At 31.5% G+C, this 19,379-nt stretch overlaps 1 protein-coding gene across 4 annotated transcripts in view; it reads left to right on the top strand.

Moving 5' to 3' along the window:
- The window catches only part of LOC143075756 (uncharacterized), a 95,077-nt gene that overhangs the window by 55,239 nt on the left and 20,459 nt on the right, over nt 1-19,379 (top strand). For all 4 annotated transcript variants that reach the window (XM_076251323.1, XM_076251327.1, XM_076251341.1 and 1 more), the window contains 4 exons: nt 1,819-1,958; nt 3,509-3,638; nt 6,691-6,857; nt 14,962-15,015. In XM_076251323.1, coding sequence (XP_076107438.1) covers nt 1,819-1,958; nt 3,509-3,638; nt 6,691-6,857; nt 14,962-15,015 — 491 coding nt within the window. The remainder of the gene's footprint in view (nt 1-1,818; nt 1,959-3,508; nt 3,639-6,690; nt 6,858-14,961; nt 15,016-19,379) is intronic.

Genomic DNA, 19,379 nt, shown 5'->3' on the forward strand with positions numbered 1-19,379 from the left:
TCATTTCCATGCTGAAGGGGAACTGTTTATTTTGAATTGCTATTAAATTGTCCAAACTAAGCTTTCATATAGTTTTTCTTTCTAAAAGTATTCTATATTTATAAGAATCAGATATCATTTTAAATAAAACATCATATATTCAGTAAAATATGTGTGAAATAACAATATGCTATTGATAAATTTTCAGGGGAGATAACCTAAAATATTATTCTTTTGAATAAAGACTTTTTGAAAGAAAGGTTATTATCTCCCCCATGGAAACTTCCTACAAACATATATTGCAATTTTACACATATTTTACTGAATATGAAATGTTTTAATTCACATAATGTCTGATTCTTATAAATATAGAATACTTTTAGAAAGAAAAACTATATGAAAGCTTAGTTTGGACAATTTAATAGCAATTCAAAAAAGTATTCTATATTTATAAGAATCAGACATTATGTGAATTAAACGCAAGGTTTGAACATAGTTTTCAATTTAATCTATATACAAGTCTAAATTGAAAACTACGTTCAAACCTATGATTGCATTGGATGTCGTGTAGATATTATTATTTTGTACAGGTTATTACTTGTACAAAAACTTTGTGCAGTAATTGATGCCATCATACAAGTTATTACATGTACAAATATAACTACGGTATACAAGTAATTACTTGTACAATTTTTGTGGAGAAAATTACAATAAGTTATACTACTCACTATCTTGGAGTTGTATTTGTAACTTCTTCTGTTTCAAATGTTTTATTCAACACTCCTGTCTTTGGCTTTGTTAGTCAGGGATATTTTTGTCATTTGTCAGGTTCTTTTTCATTTACTATTTTCTCTTATTTATTTATTTATTTGTTTGTTTATTTTTTCTTAGTAGATATCACTCAGTGTATGTATTTTGAATTTTTTATTGTTTTTGTTTTTCTTTTCTTTCAAGTGTTTATTTGTGTTGATTTTGAAATGTTAAAAGATTATTTCAGATGAAGTTGTACATGTCTGTCTGGCATGCATCATCTGAAAATGACCTCATTTTCATATCTTATTGGTTTATGTTAATCTTTCATGGTTTGGTCTGTTTCTAGGATATTAAAGCATTCTGTCATTTGAATTACAAAAGCGTTTTACATAGCTATATGTATTTTTTTCTTTTTTTTTTTCTTTTTTTTTTTTTTTTTCTTTTTCTTTTTTTTTCTGTTTTATTTAGACTGATCTTTAGGAATCTTCATGTCAAAACATGCACATAACCATTGCTAAATATAAGTGATATCTAGTAAACAAAATGTGCATAGTGGGTGTAAATGAAATCAGGTGGAACATTTCTTCTACGATAAGATACACTTACAAGTTTTTACGTTTAATCTTTACATAATGGTGTCTTTCATCCCTGAAATGATTTTTTTTCCTAACAAATCTTGTCTGCTGAATCAGATTTTGTTTTTTTCAATATTGCAATACATGAAGTCTGAGGTATAATGATAAAAGCATATTTATGGTTGTTTAACTTGACAGCAGAATGCAATTTATTGAGGAAAAAATTATGTCATCAGCAATTTCAAGTAGAAAATAAAACATAAAACATGGACTAGTTTGGATAGAATTTAATTGATTGAATCAGATGCTGCAAGATAATACTACAAGGTCAATCGGGTTTTATTATATTGAGTATTCAGACATCAGGGTTATGTGAATTAACTGGACGATAAAACTTAACCACAGCTTCTATATTATACTTTTACTGTTGTGAAAATCACACAGAAATAATAAATATTTATTTCACAAAAATTTAGAAAAGTAAAATAAAACATGATCTTTTTTATTTCAGCTTCCATCCACTCCTTGAAAGGATTTCTTTTAAGAATAACAACATTTGAAGACGTGAGGGGAACATTTGTTGCAGGAAGTCCATGGTGTTTCTACTTAAATTTTACCAACAGCTCATGGACAGAATCTCCACATGCTTATGTAAGATAGCTATGAATAGATATCTTACGTATATCTTTCAAAATATGAGCAGTAAATGCTCATAGTATTTGCCTGACTCTGAAAGGTCCCCAAATTAAAATTTAATGTAAATAAGCCAACAATATCACTGTCTTTCAAAAAATATGTCAATTGATTTGTTCCCTTCTGTTATAACTTTGGTGGTGGATACTTAGTCTATGAGAGAAAAACCTGTGTTCTTGGGCCTTTCAGTTCTAATATGGAAGAACTGGAAATCTTTGTGTTGCTGTATGTAACAAAGTTCCCATCTTCCATATGTTCATTCAATCTTCATTGTCTTTGACCTCATTTTCATGGTTCAGCGCCTTCTTAAAAAATGACTAGTTACTTGAGATAGTAAATTTCCTTTTTAACAAAAGTAGAATATTTTACCATTGTCTGGCATCTTGTAGACGGGTTCAAAGAGTCACCATAAGTTGTAGCACTTATTTCTCTTCTCAGAATACTTGTTATTGAGTTCATACACTTAATTCAAAAACAGAGTTTCTTAATGAAAAGTGATAAAAAAAAAAATACTTCTTTTTCTTTTTTAATTGAAGGCCTTAGTTCTTGGTAAACATTAATGGTTATTTTGTCAGTACCTGTTTGATGGAAAAAGGACATGATGAATAGGTTTTGAAGAGATTTTTTTTTTTTTTAAGTTGAAGAAAAAATCCATTATACAATATCTTGTATTAAATTTGATTGATTTCTGCTAGTAGCATAGAGTGAGGTTGAAATTTTGAATGATTGCTGAACATGGCATGTAAATTAATAAATTTAAAAAATCATTGCTGTGTTTTAATATCAGATGTATTATTCAATAAATACTGAATCATAATGAATATATAATGAGAATTAGGATAAATGTCTTTGGTATTATTTCTTCCGATATAATACTGAAGCTTCAATCAATATGTCATCTTTTATCTGCATAAATGTGGGCTTTTTGAAATCGTTAAAAAATATGAATAAAGTTCACATTCATTAAAATATTAAATGCCAGAAAAAAAATAATCTTAATGATAAAGCTGAAAGGAAAGCCATTTAAAGTCTTAATGAAGAACCTTGGTGACCTAGTATTGAACAAACAGTTCAAATCACTTCAAACAAGTAGTCAAAGAATTTAATTTTTGAAGTCTGCAAAAATAGTCCTCATTGTAGAGGTGTATTTATTACTAATTTTTATGCCCCATTTATGGGCATTACATTTTCTTGTCTGTGTGTCCATTCGTCCATCTGTCCCGCTTCAGGTTTAAGTTTTTGGTCAAGGTAGTTTTTGATGAATTTGAAGACCAATCAACTGGAAACTTAGTACACATGTTCCTTATGATATTATCTTTCTATTTTAGATGCCAAATTAGAGTTTTGACCCCAATTTCACGGTCAAATGAACATAGAAAATGATAGTGCGAGTGGGTCATCCGTGTACTATTGACACACTCTTGTTTTTAAATTTATTTATAAATTTACTATAAGTAGTTCATTCTACAACTTATTTTATTATACATTATTTTATTTTTATTTTTCAGGAATCTGTATTTCAGTTTAACTGTGTAAAATCCCAGTATCCAGCTCGAGTTACTCTCTCTGTATCCAGTATACCTAGACCTCATAAAGGATGGAAAGTGGTTAAACAAAGTGTAGATATAAAAGGAACAGGTATATCATATTTTAACATTTTAAGATTCCACTTTGTTCAGAAGGTCCGTACTGGGAATATAGGAATCCTTTGTTTAGAACAGTCTTATCCTTGTTTGGTTTCAGTTAAATGAAAAAAGTTTTTTTAGGCAATCTTTGAATCTGATAGGTCATGCAGTTTTAAAAAATCTGCTCCCTAGAAACTTCATTGCTAAATTTTTAGAATCAGGTTTTTTTACAGAATATTTTTTTACGGTTTCACATTGCTATATACCTGTAGGGAGGTTTCTAAATCTATACAAAAGGGGAATTTGAGAAATTATTTCTTTCTACGGCTATCTTGTTTTTTGTTATTTTTAATCTAACTGATATTACAACAACAACAAATTTATCTATGAAACAATGGCTTCTCTAGTGTTAAGCTATAGGGTGGTATACGTCATAGAAGTAATTGGATATATATTTATCATCTGTAAAAGTGACAGCCATTTCTCCTTTTTCTAATAATAATCAATTAGACCATTTCTTTTCCCATTGTTTTTCTTTAGTTTGTGCAATTTATTGATTAGCTTCCGTTTTACAACCTTCAGATGTATGCCACAGTGATATAAAACTTATACTTGCGGCTGTCTTCATTTGATAATGTTTTTTTGAAATCAGAGATGAATAGGAAGCGGTAAAAGGGTTAATCTAATAAATAAAGTATTGGGATACTGTTTTTGTAGAACTTTCTTACTGAAATAGACGAAAATCCATTAACCAACCCATTAACTTTCAAGGTTGTAATTCCATATGGAATTAAGATCAACCAATTTATATTTCACTTCAACTCCATCCAGATAAAAATGACCTGCATATTTAGGATATAATTCATGGGGGCTGGAATATATCGTGATTTTACAACGGGTTGGCCCTTTATGACAAATATTTTACCCTGAGCGATAGCGAGGGGTAAAATATCGGCATAAAGGGACAACCCGTGGTAAAATCAGGATATATTCCAGCCCCCATGAATTATTTCGATTCTAATAGGACAAATACGGCAACTGTTTTGGATCGAAGTGTTCTAGGTGAAGGCATTATTTGCCGTTCCCATAAATAAACGCACTATTAAATTCACGTAAAAGAAGGGAGAAAACCGAATAAGTAACATACTATAACTATTTACAATAACATATTTAGATAGATGTATATGAATATAAATGATAATTGTACTTATATGTCTTATTTGTATACAAAAATGGCTTATATAACACATTTTAGCATGGTTTATTTACATTTCCTTGTTGTGATGATTCTAAAGCGAGTATTTTCCAGTAAAATGCTTATATTCTGACGTCATCATTCTATGACTTCGGGTAGCTCATTCATAAAAAAGCATATGACGTGGGAGTACCATTGGAACAGCCCAAACAATATATTCATATTTTACCACGGGTGTGTACTCAAAGCGTTTGAAGAACGTCATGTTAGAATTTAAGATATAATCTTTGAATTTATTATAACCAGAATCTTTTGTTTTTACCCAGGGGAACAATTTGAAACCTTAATTATGGTTGGGTGCACTATATATCAGTGAAAAAGTCAGTAAATTCTAAAATTATCTTTATATAAAATAATATTTATATAGATGGTTACTGCATTTAAAAGTGTCTTCCCTATGTTAAATCTATGTTTTATTGGAACAGTTGTTACAAGTCACATTTTATAATACTTATATGGTGTTGAAATTAAACAGTACTCTATTTCAATGTACTTAATATATATCAAGATTCAAGATACCATTTATAAGTATTGACTGCCATATTGCTAGTCCTTTCTCCCTACTTTATTAGTACATGGTGAATGTCCTCTCATATTAAAGTTATGATATAACTTGGTAATTGTTCGGGAGAAGAACGTAAAAGGTTAGACCAACCTTTCCAACCATCATCTTGCTTGAAATAATCAATAGATGTCATTACTGTTAACGTAGATAGATATACAGACTTCTTTTATGGATCTCAGTGGCTGTGCTTTATTTAGTAACAAGTGAAGGACAGCTAGTTATTACTCTGTTGTATATATTCTTTATTATATTTGATTAGGTAGAAGCTTGTGACATTCTTGTACTGGGTATTCATGTCAGAATTGATTAATAATATCCATATATGTAATCATTGTTTATAACTAGGTCACTGTGACCTAAATTGATGTGTTTAAATAGTTTGAAATAGTTCATCATGACCTTGATACTTATTTATATTCTACAATTCAATACAACAATTGTAAATTATATTCCTTTGATTAAGATTTTCTTTCTCTTAATTTACATTTCATGATTTTCTAAAGATGAGTTTTGGCAGCATTATTTAACTTTTGGATTTTCTAATTAAAGTGGAAAAAAAACAGTTTCCTCATCATACCCCTCTTTTGAGTTGAGAACAATAAAAAAAACTCAGAATAATTATGAAATTACATTCAATCTTATAATATCATTAAATATGATATTTCTCCACTTTCGTTAGTTAATTATAATTGTAAATGTATAAAACCTTCCCATTTTAAAATTAAAAGTTGAATTGTCCAGTTGAAGAGATTACATCTAACATTACATGCAGTGGCACAATGTACATTAGTCAAATAAAAGAGTGGGATGTAACTTTGAGCGCATTTGTTTCTAATCTAAACGTTGTAAACGATTACATTGTAGAAGTTTAATCCATTGTTTCTACATTTTTTGGTCAACGTTGACATCGTACACATGAACAATACACGCAAATAGTAGTCGTTGATCGTTAATTGTTTAGACATGTAAACAATACATTTGTCTCTGTATCTGTAGTTTAAATAATTACAAGCACAGGTTGTTTTCACAAAGTCTTTGTTATTCATTTCCCACATTTTTACCTGTGTGTTTACAGTAAGTGTGTGTAATATATTTCTGTCTCACTACACAGGGTCGATAAAATTCATTAAATGATGTATTTTTTTTTTAGCAGCTTTATGTTTACTAAACGATAGTCATCGATGACAAAATTTTGGGTTAGAAACAAATGCACTCTTTATGTATTCTTTTGATTTGTTATTTCAGTACCATACTATAGTTGGAAGCCAGAGATCTACTTCACAGAAACAGCAGACACTGTGACTAATTGTGTTATAGTAGTTGTACATCCACCATTTACCAAGGCCTACAGTCACCTTGTCAGTCTTATTAATCTGAACAGCAAAGAAGTACAACATGCTTCATTTAAATATGTAAGTTCACTAAATACAGTGACGTTACACTAAAATGTGTTTTATTCATGTTTTACAATTTTCCTTTGATCTTGTTGACCGATAATTTCCGTTCTCAGCCGAGTCAAGTGATAAGAAAATTATCACTAGAAACTAAGGAAACATGTGCCGTTGTCATGGAAATCAACAACGTTTTCATAGGTAAAACAGCAATTAACAGATTATCATTGGTCATCTCAACTCGATTGCTTTTCTCACTTTCGCTGTACCGGCTCAAGCAGAAAATCAATCTCGTTGAGATAACCAACGATAATCTATAATTATCTAATCTTACCTCTGAGTTATGTCATCTTTGCAAATAAGTGACTAGATTCAGGTCAAAGAGAAGATTTTCGTTTTGATGAGTATTTAAGAGACAAATTGTAATGATAGAATATAGAATAGAAACATGGAAGGTGTCAAAGAGACAACAACCTGACTAAAAAAACAGAAAACAGCCCAAGGCCACAAATGGGTCTGGCACTTTAACAACTAAAGCTGGTTTCATCTGGCCCTTAAACTATAACATGTACTATTTCAGCAAAATGGATGCTACTAACTCTGAAACATACAAATGAACCAAAACAAAATTACACAAGAATAACAAAGGCTTTTGATTTAATTTATCAGACTCTGTATTTAAGATTAGAGTTATGTTCAGGAATAGGATGTAAATTAGTGTTAGTAATAGGTTAGGGTTATGCATCTTTTATGGTAATTGAGACATCCAATAGCCGTCCCATTCCATATATTTTAGATAGAAAGTATCTTCTCTGTCATATTGTATTGAAAACTGAGCGGTCAGGCCTTAGTGTTAAATGTTTATCCTTTAGTGCATTGCTATAAGAATGTGTTGTGTAAGACTTTATGAGTATAGAAAAAATAAAAGTTATAACTGGTGACCCTTCTTTGGTAGCTTGGTACTCTGGTTTCTTAGTACTCTAGTTATCTGTTTACACCCAGGTAAGGTGGGTTATCCTGGTAAGGTCAGTTACTCTGGTAGACTTATGACTAGGATATAAAGGGTAAATTGGAGTATAGGTTTTGTATGGTAACTCTCAATGTTTGTAAAAATAGCAGGCTCGTTAAATAGTTAAAGAATATGAATAGAGGATAAATATACCCTGAAAGTTTTCTAGCTATAGTTTGGTAATCCGCAAAGGGCAAATCAAATTCAATGCCAAACGATAAAGTTTCTCTCGAGAAGTTATTTTCTAAATGCAACATGTTACGGAATTAACAAACCAACAGTATACAGTCTCCTCCTACATTGTAATAGTGTTGGCTGTTTGGTTACTACTTGGTTTGGTAAATGATGTCTGTACGTGTGTATTAAAATATCTTGGAATTAGCATGTGTTACTTGCCCAGGGTCAAGTTGTACTGAAGTCTTATCCGTATTCTCTGCCGTATTTGAACTTAGGTAAACCAATCTACCGATTTGGTTTACTGTTTACCATTTGCCATTTCGTAAATACCTAAATTACCAAAACTGGAACTAGTGACTACCAAAATTAGTAATGACGTCATTGTAGGTCATTTGAAGTAAATAATTCACAGGTGTTCTGATTGTAAAAACATAGACAAGAATAATAAAAAAGTTTACAATGTTTAAATATAGTTGTACAAGAAATATATAATAGGAACAGTCAATTATCAGTAAGATTTAAACATGTCATCACACAATTTTAGGGGAAACAAGTTCCATTTCAAGGGACCAACATTTCGTTACAATATATGTGTATTGACACAAATATACCAATAGCTAGCATGATTATGTCATTTCATGGAGAGATAATTAGATATACAAATTGCCTTGATGAATGTTCAGTGTTCAATCCTTTGTTGGGTCAAACCAAGGACATTTTAAATGGCATTTGCTGCTTCTCTGCCTATGCCATATAGTAGTAAACATAAAGATTGGTGAGCATAGAGACAGAATGTCAAGGTATATTTGTGTCGCCTAACAGAAATTCCACCAGAAACTTTGTTATAAACATTGCCATAATACCTGTTCCTGTTGGAACAAATATTCTGGCATGTATCCGTTTGCTTTACTATGTGCTTGTAATATTTCCTACTGGATATTAAGTAGACAATTATTAAACAGCCAATCCATGTATAACACCTAGGTGGTCTAATGGTAGAAGTTTCCATTTGGTTTATAAGAACTGGTTTAACATGAGACTGTAAAATAGATATTTGCTCATTTTCAAATATCATTAAAAATGCATGGTAGGAAAATGATCAGTCGAAGGTTAAACATCTATCTGCCCTTTCCCATTTCAAGCTTAAGGTAAAAGACGTTTTATGATCAGCTGAAAGATTAATGTTTTACAATTGATTTGTTTACTGTGTAAAATATATACCTACTTTTGTGAACTTTAAGAATCCTTAGAATTAGTTATGAAGGTCACCAGAGAGTTATCAACAATTTATTGCACTGTTTGTCTTTATATTAATCCCTTATTTAGACATTGTCTCTGTTGTCAGCAGATAAAACTAAAGCCTTCAGTGTTAGTAATGGAAACAAGGCCTGCTGTCAAGTGAAGCAATTTACTAATTTCAAATTGCTATTGATTGTCTTCACATGTGCACTTCACTGATAGCCTTATTTTGCTTTATTTCTTCTCTTTTTTTAGCTCACCTGGCCCACAGGGCCAAGTGAGCTTTTCTCATCACTTGGCGTCGGTTGTCCGTCCACGTCGTCCGTCGTCGTTAACTTTTTACATTTTGAACTTCTTCTAGAGAACCACTGAATGGAATAAAACCAAACATGGCATGAATATTCCTTATGAGGTACTGACCAAGTGCTGTTACTTTGTATCCGATCCATCATCCAAGATGGCCTCCAGCGGGGGACTTAGTTTAACATAGGACCCTATGGGAAATGCATACAAATGACTTCTTTTAGAGAACCACTGAATGAAATGAAACCAAACATGGCATTAATGTTCCTTATGAGATGCTGACCAAGTGTTGTTACTTTGTAGCCAATCCATCATCCAAGATGGCCGTCAGCAGGGGACTTAGTTTAACATAGGACCTTATGGGAAATGCATACAGATGACTTCTTTTAGAGAACCACTGAATGGAATGAAACCAAACATGTCATTAATGTTCCTTATGAGGTGCTGACCAAGTGTTGTTACTTTGTAGCCGATCCATCATCCAAGATGGCCGCCAGCAGGGGACTTAGTTTAACATAGGACCCAAGGGAAATATATCAAAATGTCTTCTTTTAGAGAACCATTGAATGGAATGAAACAAATCATAGCATGAATGTTCCTTATGAGGTGCTGACCAAATGTTGTTACTTTGTAGCCGATCCATTATCCAAGATGGCCGCCAGCGGGGGACTTAGTTTAACATAGGACCCTACGGGAAATACATACAAATGTCTTCTTTTAGTGAAACACTAAATGGAATGAAACCAAACATAGCATGAATGTTCCTAATGAGATACTGACCAAGTGTTGTTACTTTGTCGCCATTGCAACATCCAAGATGGCCTCCAGTTGGGGACTTAGTTGAACATAGGACCCTATATGCAATGCATACAAAAGTCTTGTTCTAAAGAACCACTGAATTGAATGAAATCAAACATAGCATGAATGTTCCTTTCCTTATGAGAAGCTGGCCAAGTGTTGTTACTTTTAGCCAAATTTTATATTTTTTTATATGATTTCAAAAACCCAAGTAAAATCAGGTGAGCGATACAGGCTCTTGAGAGCCTCTAGTTTTTGTACGGTACATGATATATATAATACATATATTTATATATCCCTTTTTTGAAAAGAAACACTGGTATTCAGAATGATTTTATATTTGGTATGCAATTGTGTTATTTTTATAATTAGCACATCTTAATTCCATGAAGGTTTTATGGTCATCATTGGCATGCACCTTTAGTCATGGTTCAGTAACTCTGAATACATGTTTAAGTATCGCCATTTTTTTCATTGAAATTAAAAACAGACAGATATATTTCAATGTTAGCATTTTCTTTTTAATTCTATACTAAGGGCCAAATAAAAATATATGTGTGGTTCCAGTTACATACTTTTAAAAAATAGGGTCGGTAGGTCGGCAAATTTTTTTTTTTTTTTTAATTTTTATTTTTGCAAGTCAAAATCCGGAAAAAAATCGTGTGTTTACCGAATTTGTTTCCGTTATTATACACGCCCCAACCGGAAGTCCACCATTTTTACATGTGGAACGGGGACCCAATTATTTGCCCCATTGGAACGCATTGAAAATCATAGTAAATACATAGGGTCCTGTTCAATAAATAATTTTGATAGCCACCTTGGGACTTCTGGTTCATGTTAGGCATTCATTTTGAAGTGTCTAAGTACAATCTCAGTGCCTCATGACCGGCATTCCGTTGCAAAATTTTGTTTTTATTGACAACAGGGTCAGTCTGTCTACTTCCAGGAAAGAATAAAGGCTAGAATTTAGTCAATTTACTCTATGTACTGACGCCAGATTACATTTAAATCAATCAAAATTTTTACAGAAATTCAAACTAGAAAGCCTACCCTTTCAAATAAATCTACATTCAGTTACAGAACTAGTGAAATAATAACACTACACAATTTATAACAAAAGTTATATATTTTTTTTAAGAACTACATTCGTGGGTACCGGACTGGTTGCCCTAACTGGGATCCTATTCCTGTCAGACTTTATTTTTTTCCCCAGACTTAAAACTGCACTTTTAAAATAAAGATATACATCTCAGTAGTTATTATGCAAAGTTTCAAAAGAATTTATCAAACAGTTACAGAATTATAGATCCTTATCTATAACATCTCAAATACCAGAAAATTGATCGTAGAAAATCTTAAATTCATGAAGAAAATATGCTAAAAATCATCAAAACTTTTTTATTTTAAGAGATATTTACATTCTGTAAATTGCATAAGATAGATAAATTCATTCTTTGTATGGAAATATAGTTGAAACCAAAATTTGTTTGAAAATAAATTAAATATATTTTTTTTTTCAATTAAAATAAAAAAATCTTCCGTTTTAAAGAATTACATATGCAAAACAAGCATACCCCATAACAAGGGTATAAAATATGAGACAAAGTCTTCAAATAGTCTGCTAAGGTCATTTAAAATACAATATAAGAGGCTAGATGCAGAGAAGTTCTCACTTGTAGCTAAAACCAGTCAAACAGCACCTCCTATAGTTTAACAGATGTGGAGGGCAATCCTTGATCTTCCTGACCGCTTAATGCTACTGTGCGTTGTTGTACTTTTAACTGGTCTGAATGTCCCACTAGTTCATATGTGTGTTCTCGGCGACACTGAAACTCTTGGTGGCTGAGATCCATGTACTTTAGTCCAAGTTCACCAACCTGGATATAGATAACAAAGACAAGTTATTAATGCAGGAACTTTTAAAAATGAAACTTAGGAAAGAAGCATTAATGAAAATGAAATTCAAACAGTGAAACTATTAAAAGAGCACTAAGTGTTTCCTTAACCAGAAGCTGATGTTCAAAAGTTCTAAAACCAAGGAAGATATAGCCCCATGCATCTACTGCTGAAACAGATACAGATAAAATAAACGGTCCTTTTAAGGACCATCAAAATCTTTAAAAGGGAGTCTAAAATTGTTGTACACTTCAGTTTAAATTGCTTTAATAAGCTATATTATAGCCCTACCCCTTAAATATCTTCCAAAAAATGTAAAATTAGAGAGTCCCTGGCAAGTGTTTCTGAGTTTACACAATAATATATGTGGTTATGTGTGTGATGCGGCTCTAAATAAATGTGAGCTGGATTCGCACACAACTTTCATAGCTGAACCGTGGCACTTAAATGATTTATTTAATAGCCACAATTTATCAAAAACTTATTAAAAGACCCAAAACTGAAACTATGGGATTTTTTTCTTTTTTCAGGTCCCAGAAATAAGATACTATAAAGAAATAAGCCCATATTTTCCATCTTTCACTGTCCCCTGATCCCATATAACACATTTATTATTTCTTTCCCTGTGGCTCTTTCTAATACTGTTTGCTGATATTTTTCAAAAATCCCTCCATTTTAACTTACAAGTGTAGGAATACATAATACAGACAAAATGACCTTTCTGTGCCCTTTTTTTAAACTTTAAATTGAAAAACAAACTTTTTTAAATTTCATAAATTTAAATTTCAATTTAATTTAAAAAGTTTAATTCAAATTTTAAAAATAATTATATCATTGCTTTCCTTATTGAATTTTGAAGCCAGTAGCCAAATTTCATCCATGAAACTTCAAAAATGAGCTTACAATTGCAGATTGAAGTGTTCAAAACATGCTCTCTGACAGGAACGGGGACCCAATTATTTGCCCCATTGGAACGCATTGAAAATCATAGTAAATACATAGGGTCCTGTTCAATAAATAATTTTGATAGCCACCTTGGGACTTCTGGTTCATGTTAGGCATTCATTTTGAAGTGTCTAAGTACAATCTCAGTGCCTCATGACCGGCATTCCGTTGCAAAATTTTGTTTTTATTGACAACAGGGTCAGTCTGTCTACTTCCGGGAAAGAATAAAGGCTAGAATTTAGTCAATTTACTCTATGTACTGACGCCAGATTACATTTAAATCAATCAAAATTTTTACAGAAATTCAAACTAGAAAGCCTACCCTTTCAAATAAATCTACATTCAGTTACAGAACTAGTGAAATAATAACACTACACAATTTATAACAAAAGTTATATATTTTTTTTAAGAACTACATTCGTGGGTACCGGACTGGTTGCCCTAACTGGGATCCTATTCCATGTGTTTGGTTGTAAAATAAACAGTCATGATACGTTTTTAGTTAATTTTGTTGCATTCTGTTATGAATTGTTGCATTTTAGCCATAACAGATACTTGTGATGGAAATTCAGATGACAGAAATCAATGAATTTAATTATTTTAATTCACAATCCTCAAAATTTTATCGTTTGAAAATTTATTTTTCAGTAATGAAAAAAAAAGTTCTAGGGTCGGGGGGTTTTAACTAGGGTCGGTCGGGTTACTGGAACCACACATATATTTTTATTTGGCCTAACAAAAAACAGGAGCAATAAATTGTAAGATTTTTTTCTGCTAATCTTTATTGGTATTTACAGTGAGCTGTTTTTGTTGTCCCCCCCCCCAAAAAAAAAACCAAACCCCACCAACCCAATAGCACATCATATGATGACATCACCTCACAAATACCAGTTGAGCCTTGGTTCCAAATGTCCAAGATATTTGAATCTATTGAATGTGATAGGTAATATATATCCAAACATTATACTGGTGAAAATTTTCATTTAATTCGACATAAAAATAATAACAGGAATAACCAAACATAGGTCAAACCCATCTGTTATATCTGACTTCTTTCAAATTCTTTCAAATAGACCTACAAACAACAACAGAAAACACATGGTCCTGATCATCTTGACTTTATACAGGCAATATGTGTGGTGGTTTATGTCCAGTGGCAAACATTTCGTGCATATCTAGGATATGAACACATTAGAACACTTTCAAAAAGAATGATTATGGCAACAGGTAGGAAATGGGGAAATGTTGGATTGGGGCTAAATTTTGCCTGCATACTCCTCAGAGATTTGTAATAAGGTTGTTAGATAAAACCCGTTTCACATCAGTTTTTAAAAGACTAATAAATGAGATGAAAGTTTGAGAAATTTTGAGATTTTTTTTCATAAGTGGGAGTATCTATGATTCTCTCTGTCAGGAAACTGGATGCCGATTTTCATATTTGAAAGAAAAACAACACAAATATTGGCAGGTTCCCAACTATATCTTAAGGGATCTATTGGAAGGTGGACAATAAACATTAACTTTTCCAGAAGAAAATTACTTGCAAGTTTCATGGTTAGTAGGATAGATACTAAAAAAGGAGCATTCAGTAACCAACAGTGGTTTGGAATGACAGATCAACAGACACAGACTGAACTTATTGGCACAATTAAACCAATTGATTTATTGTCTAGCCTGCAGTAAATATATATCTTTTTAAGTATCGCTTTCATCTGTATAACAGAATAATGATACCTTGGATGTTTTATCTTTCAGCCTGGTAACAATGTGACATTATGTCTATCACCAGGAGAAAACTACAGTATACAGGTAATTTGCTTCTCAATAAGAAAACCAAGTCAGATTAGTACAAGCTTACTATATTCTCATGTCATCAATGGGATGTCATGAAATATGTTCAGGGTATAGAGATGATTATCCAACTTGTGTGGACTTTTTCTATTGAAGTTTCATCATATTGTTGCATTAAATACTGCATATTCAGAAATTATTGTGTGCATTTATTATTGCGATTTTATCATTTTGGACTTAATTAAGATTTTTATTTTTTTTTGCGATATTGCAAAAAATTCCGTTGAATTATATAAAAAATTTCAAAATGCAAGTTTAAATTATTGCAATTAGAGCCCTGTTGCATTTTCAAAATAATTTCTGAATTTACAGTACAGTAATATCTGGTGTATAGTCAGAATTACTGAGAATTCATTGTTTTTCCAGATACCACTTTTCCTGGATTTTTGGGGGTTTAATCCGTACAAGTAAACCATAAATTTTTATGTTAAATGAGTACACATTATCTTTAGGCTTGAAAGACGACTTTGGTGTAACCATAACTTTGTTTATGGATGATAATTACCATACCACTTTAACCATACTTTTTTGGAATATTGAACACAATGTCGCAGAACATGAAATACAGATCACTGGCTCACTTTTTCCTGTCATTGAAGTGGCATTAACAATAAAAACAAGGCTCTATTTAGATACAATGGTGTCTGTTGTTGCTAAATAGATTGCAGACAATTGGGAGTTTTTCTCTTGTTGTTTTTTAATCTGAAAATCGAACAACATACTTGACAAGCTGGTTAATTCAGTGCTTCTACCCCTGAGCTGTGTTTTTGTATTTTTTAAGGATGCTGTCTTTTTTGAACTGCAGAAGGAAGAAACAATAGAAGGCCAACAGCTGTAATAATACAAGAAATGAACCTTATATCAAAAACTAATATGTTTTTTTAAGCACACTCCTTGAAAATATTTTGTCATTTACTGATCGGTAATGTACTATGTGTACTCAGTAAATACAAAATAGGTGATGTCTCTTTTTGTTCATGAATAGAGCTAAGAAATTGTTTCATGTAGAATTAGAGCAATGTTTATCACCTTTATTTAGGTTAATTTGTTTACTATAAGACCTATTATTACATTGTCTTAGATCCACAATATTAGAGGATGTTTCTTTGTTCAATGATATTTTCATTTAGACTAAACAGGATGTTTTTGATATAATGAAGGACTTTAACGTGATATTAATTCTTTACTTAACGATTATGTTATTGTATTTTATGTCTACGGCTGTTGTGATGATAGACAATTTTCAAATGGCCTTAACTTCATATTAATTCCATGCTTAAAGATTATGTTATTGTATTTTATGTCTATGACTGTTGTGATGATAGACAATTTTCAAATGGCCTTAACTTCATATTAATTCCATATTTAAAGATTATGTTATTGAATTTGTTTTGTCTATGGCTGTTGTGATGACAATTTTCATATGTTTCATACTGTCATATTTATTACAATGATTTTTTTTGTGAGCATTTAATGAAATTTAGAAAAAAACCGTTGATAACGAAGAAGTTGTACTTTAATATGACAATTTTGGTATGTTATCGTTAAAGTGGTTTTTTTTCTTGAGGATGCGTTTTGTCTGAATGTTGTTTGACATACTTGACATTGAGCTGATGAATTCACTCCTATATCTGAGAATTGCTCACGTTTAAGTACCATTGACACAGACCTTGATTGTCCATTTGTACAGAAATAGCCATCTTATTGCATTAATAATGACGCACCTTAGATATTTATAAATACTGGTTTATTTTTATAGTCATGTTTAATATGGTCAGGTTATCAGCAGTAAAATGTAGATTCTGTACTTTTGCAACTTACTTGAATGGTTTTATCATTTTTCATGGTATCAATTTGTCAAACTGAATGAAAATAAAAGATTCACATCTATTTTTGATAGAAGTTTGGTAAAAATGACCCATTTTGGTATTGTATAATCAAAATTAGCATTTTCATGATGTTGAGGTATAACTGAGTGACATGCTGACTTCCTATCTGACAAGTTTTGAATCGTTTCAATAGGCTTCTATTAAGTTACGTTAATCATTTGTGAACATTGAATCTAGAGAAAAGTAGGTTATCAAAGAATAGAATAATTTAAATTTTCAAATTAGCCCTCCCATCCCCCTTTCGTTCAAATTTCTATTTTTAGAAAATTGATGCTTTTTACACCCGATTACGAACTTTTTATACGACCGCAAATTTTGAAAAAATTTTCGTCGTATATTGCTATCACGTTGGCGTCGGCGTCGTCGTCGTCGTCGTCGTCGTCGTCGTCGTCGTCGTCCGGCGTCCGAATACTTTTAGTTTTCGCACTCTAACTTTAGTAAAAGTGAATGGAAATCTATGAAATTTTAACACAAGGTTTATGACCACAAAAGGAAGGTTGGTATTGATTTTGGGAGTTTTGGTCCCAACATTTTAGGAATTAGGGGCCAAAAAGGGCCCAAATAAGCATTTTCTTGGTTTTCGCACTATAACTTTAGTTTAAGTTAATAGAAATCTATGAAATTTTGACACAAGGTTTATGACCACAAAAGAACGGTTGGGATTGATTTTGGGAGTTTTGGTCTCAACAGTTTAGGAATTAGGGGCCAAAAAAGGGCCCAAATAAGCATTATTCTTGGTTTTCGCACAATAACATTAGTTTAAGTAAATAGAAATCAATGAAATTTAAACACAATGTTAATGACTACAAAAGGAAGGTTGGTATTGATTTTGGGAGTTTAGGTCCCAACAGTTTAGGAATTAGGGGCCAAAAAGGGACCCAAATAAGCATTTTTCTTGGTTTTCGCACCATAACGTTAGTATAAGTAAATAGAAATCTATGAAATTTAAACACAAGGTTTATGACCATAAAAGAAAGGTTGGGTTTGATTTTGGGAGTTTTGGTCCCAACATAATAAGGGGCCCAAAGGGTCCAAAATTAAACCTTTGTTTGATTTCATCAAAATTGAATAATTGGGGTTCTTTGATATGCTGAATCTAACTGTCATGACTGTGTATGTAGATTCTTAACTTTTGGTCCCGTTTTCAAATTGGTCTACATTAAGGTCCAAAGGGTCCAAAATTAAACTTAGTTTGATTTTGACAAAAAATGAATCAGTTAGGTTCTTTGATATGCTGAATCTAAAAATGTACTTAGATTCTTGATTATTGGCCCAGTTTTCAAGTTGGTCCAAATCGGGGTCCAAAATTAAACTTTGTTTGATTTCATCAAAAATTGAATAAATGGGGTTCTTTGATATACCAAATCTAACTGTGTATGTAGATTCTTCATTTTTGGTCCTGTTTTCAAATTGGTCTACACTAAAGTCCAAAGGGTCCAAAATTAAACTTAGTCTGATTTTAACAAAAATTGAAATCTTGAAGTTCTTTGATATGCTGAATTCAAAAATGTACTTAGATTTTTTATTATGGGCCTAGTTTTCAAGTTGGTCCAAATCAGGATCTAAAATTATTATATTAAGTATTGTGCAATAGCAAGTCTTTTCAATTGCACAGTATTGCGCAATGGCAAGAAATATCTAATTGCACAATATTGTGAAATATAAAAAAAAAATTTAATTAGAGTTATCTTTCTTTGTCCAGAATAGTAAGCAAGAAATATCTAATTGCAAAATATTGTGCAATAGCAAGATTTTTTTTTAATTGGAGTTATCTTTCTTTGTCCAGAATCAACTTAAATCTTTGTTATATACAATATACAATGTATATTAACTTTTTACTACCAACTGATAAATTAAAATAATCTTTACCATTCAGTGATAACAAGCAGTTTTTTTACATCTTAATATTTTATGATGTATTTAAATGAGTAGTTATTGTTGCAAACTCCATTAGAAATTTTAATTGAGATTAGTTTTGGAATAAGGGAAAGGGGGATGTGATTAAAAAAATTGGGTTCAATTTTTCTCATTTGAAATTTCATAAATAAAAAAGAAAATTTCTTCAAACATTTTTTTGAGAGGATTAATATTCAACAGCATAGTGAATTGCTCTAAGAGAAACAAAAATTTTAAGTTCATTAGAACACATTCATTCTGTGTCAGAAACCTATGCTGTGTCAACTATTTAATCACAATCCAAATTTAGAGCTGAATCCAGCTTGAATGTTGTGTCCATACTTGCCCTAACCATTCAGGGTTCAACCTCTGCGGTCGTATAAAGCTACGCCCTGCGGAGCATCTGGTTATGTGATTTCTTGACATAGGCGTGTTCTTCTATCCTATATCTGTTTGGCTTGAAACTTAGATTTGACTTTGTTTGACAAGGAACATAAATATTTCTTGAATATTTTGTTCTATCCTGCATTGCTTTCA

This window comes from Mytilus galloprovincialis, chromosome 1, assembly GCF_965363235.1.
Source record: "Mytilus galloprovincialis chromosome 1, xbMytGall1.hap1.1, whole genome shotgun sequence".
NCBI lineage: Eukaryota > Metazoa > Mollusca > Bivalvia > Mytilida > Mytilidae > Mytilus > Mytilus galloprovincialis.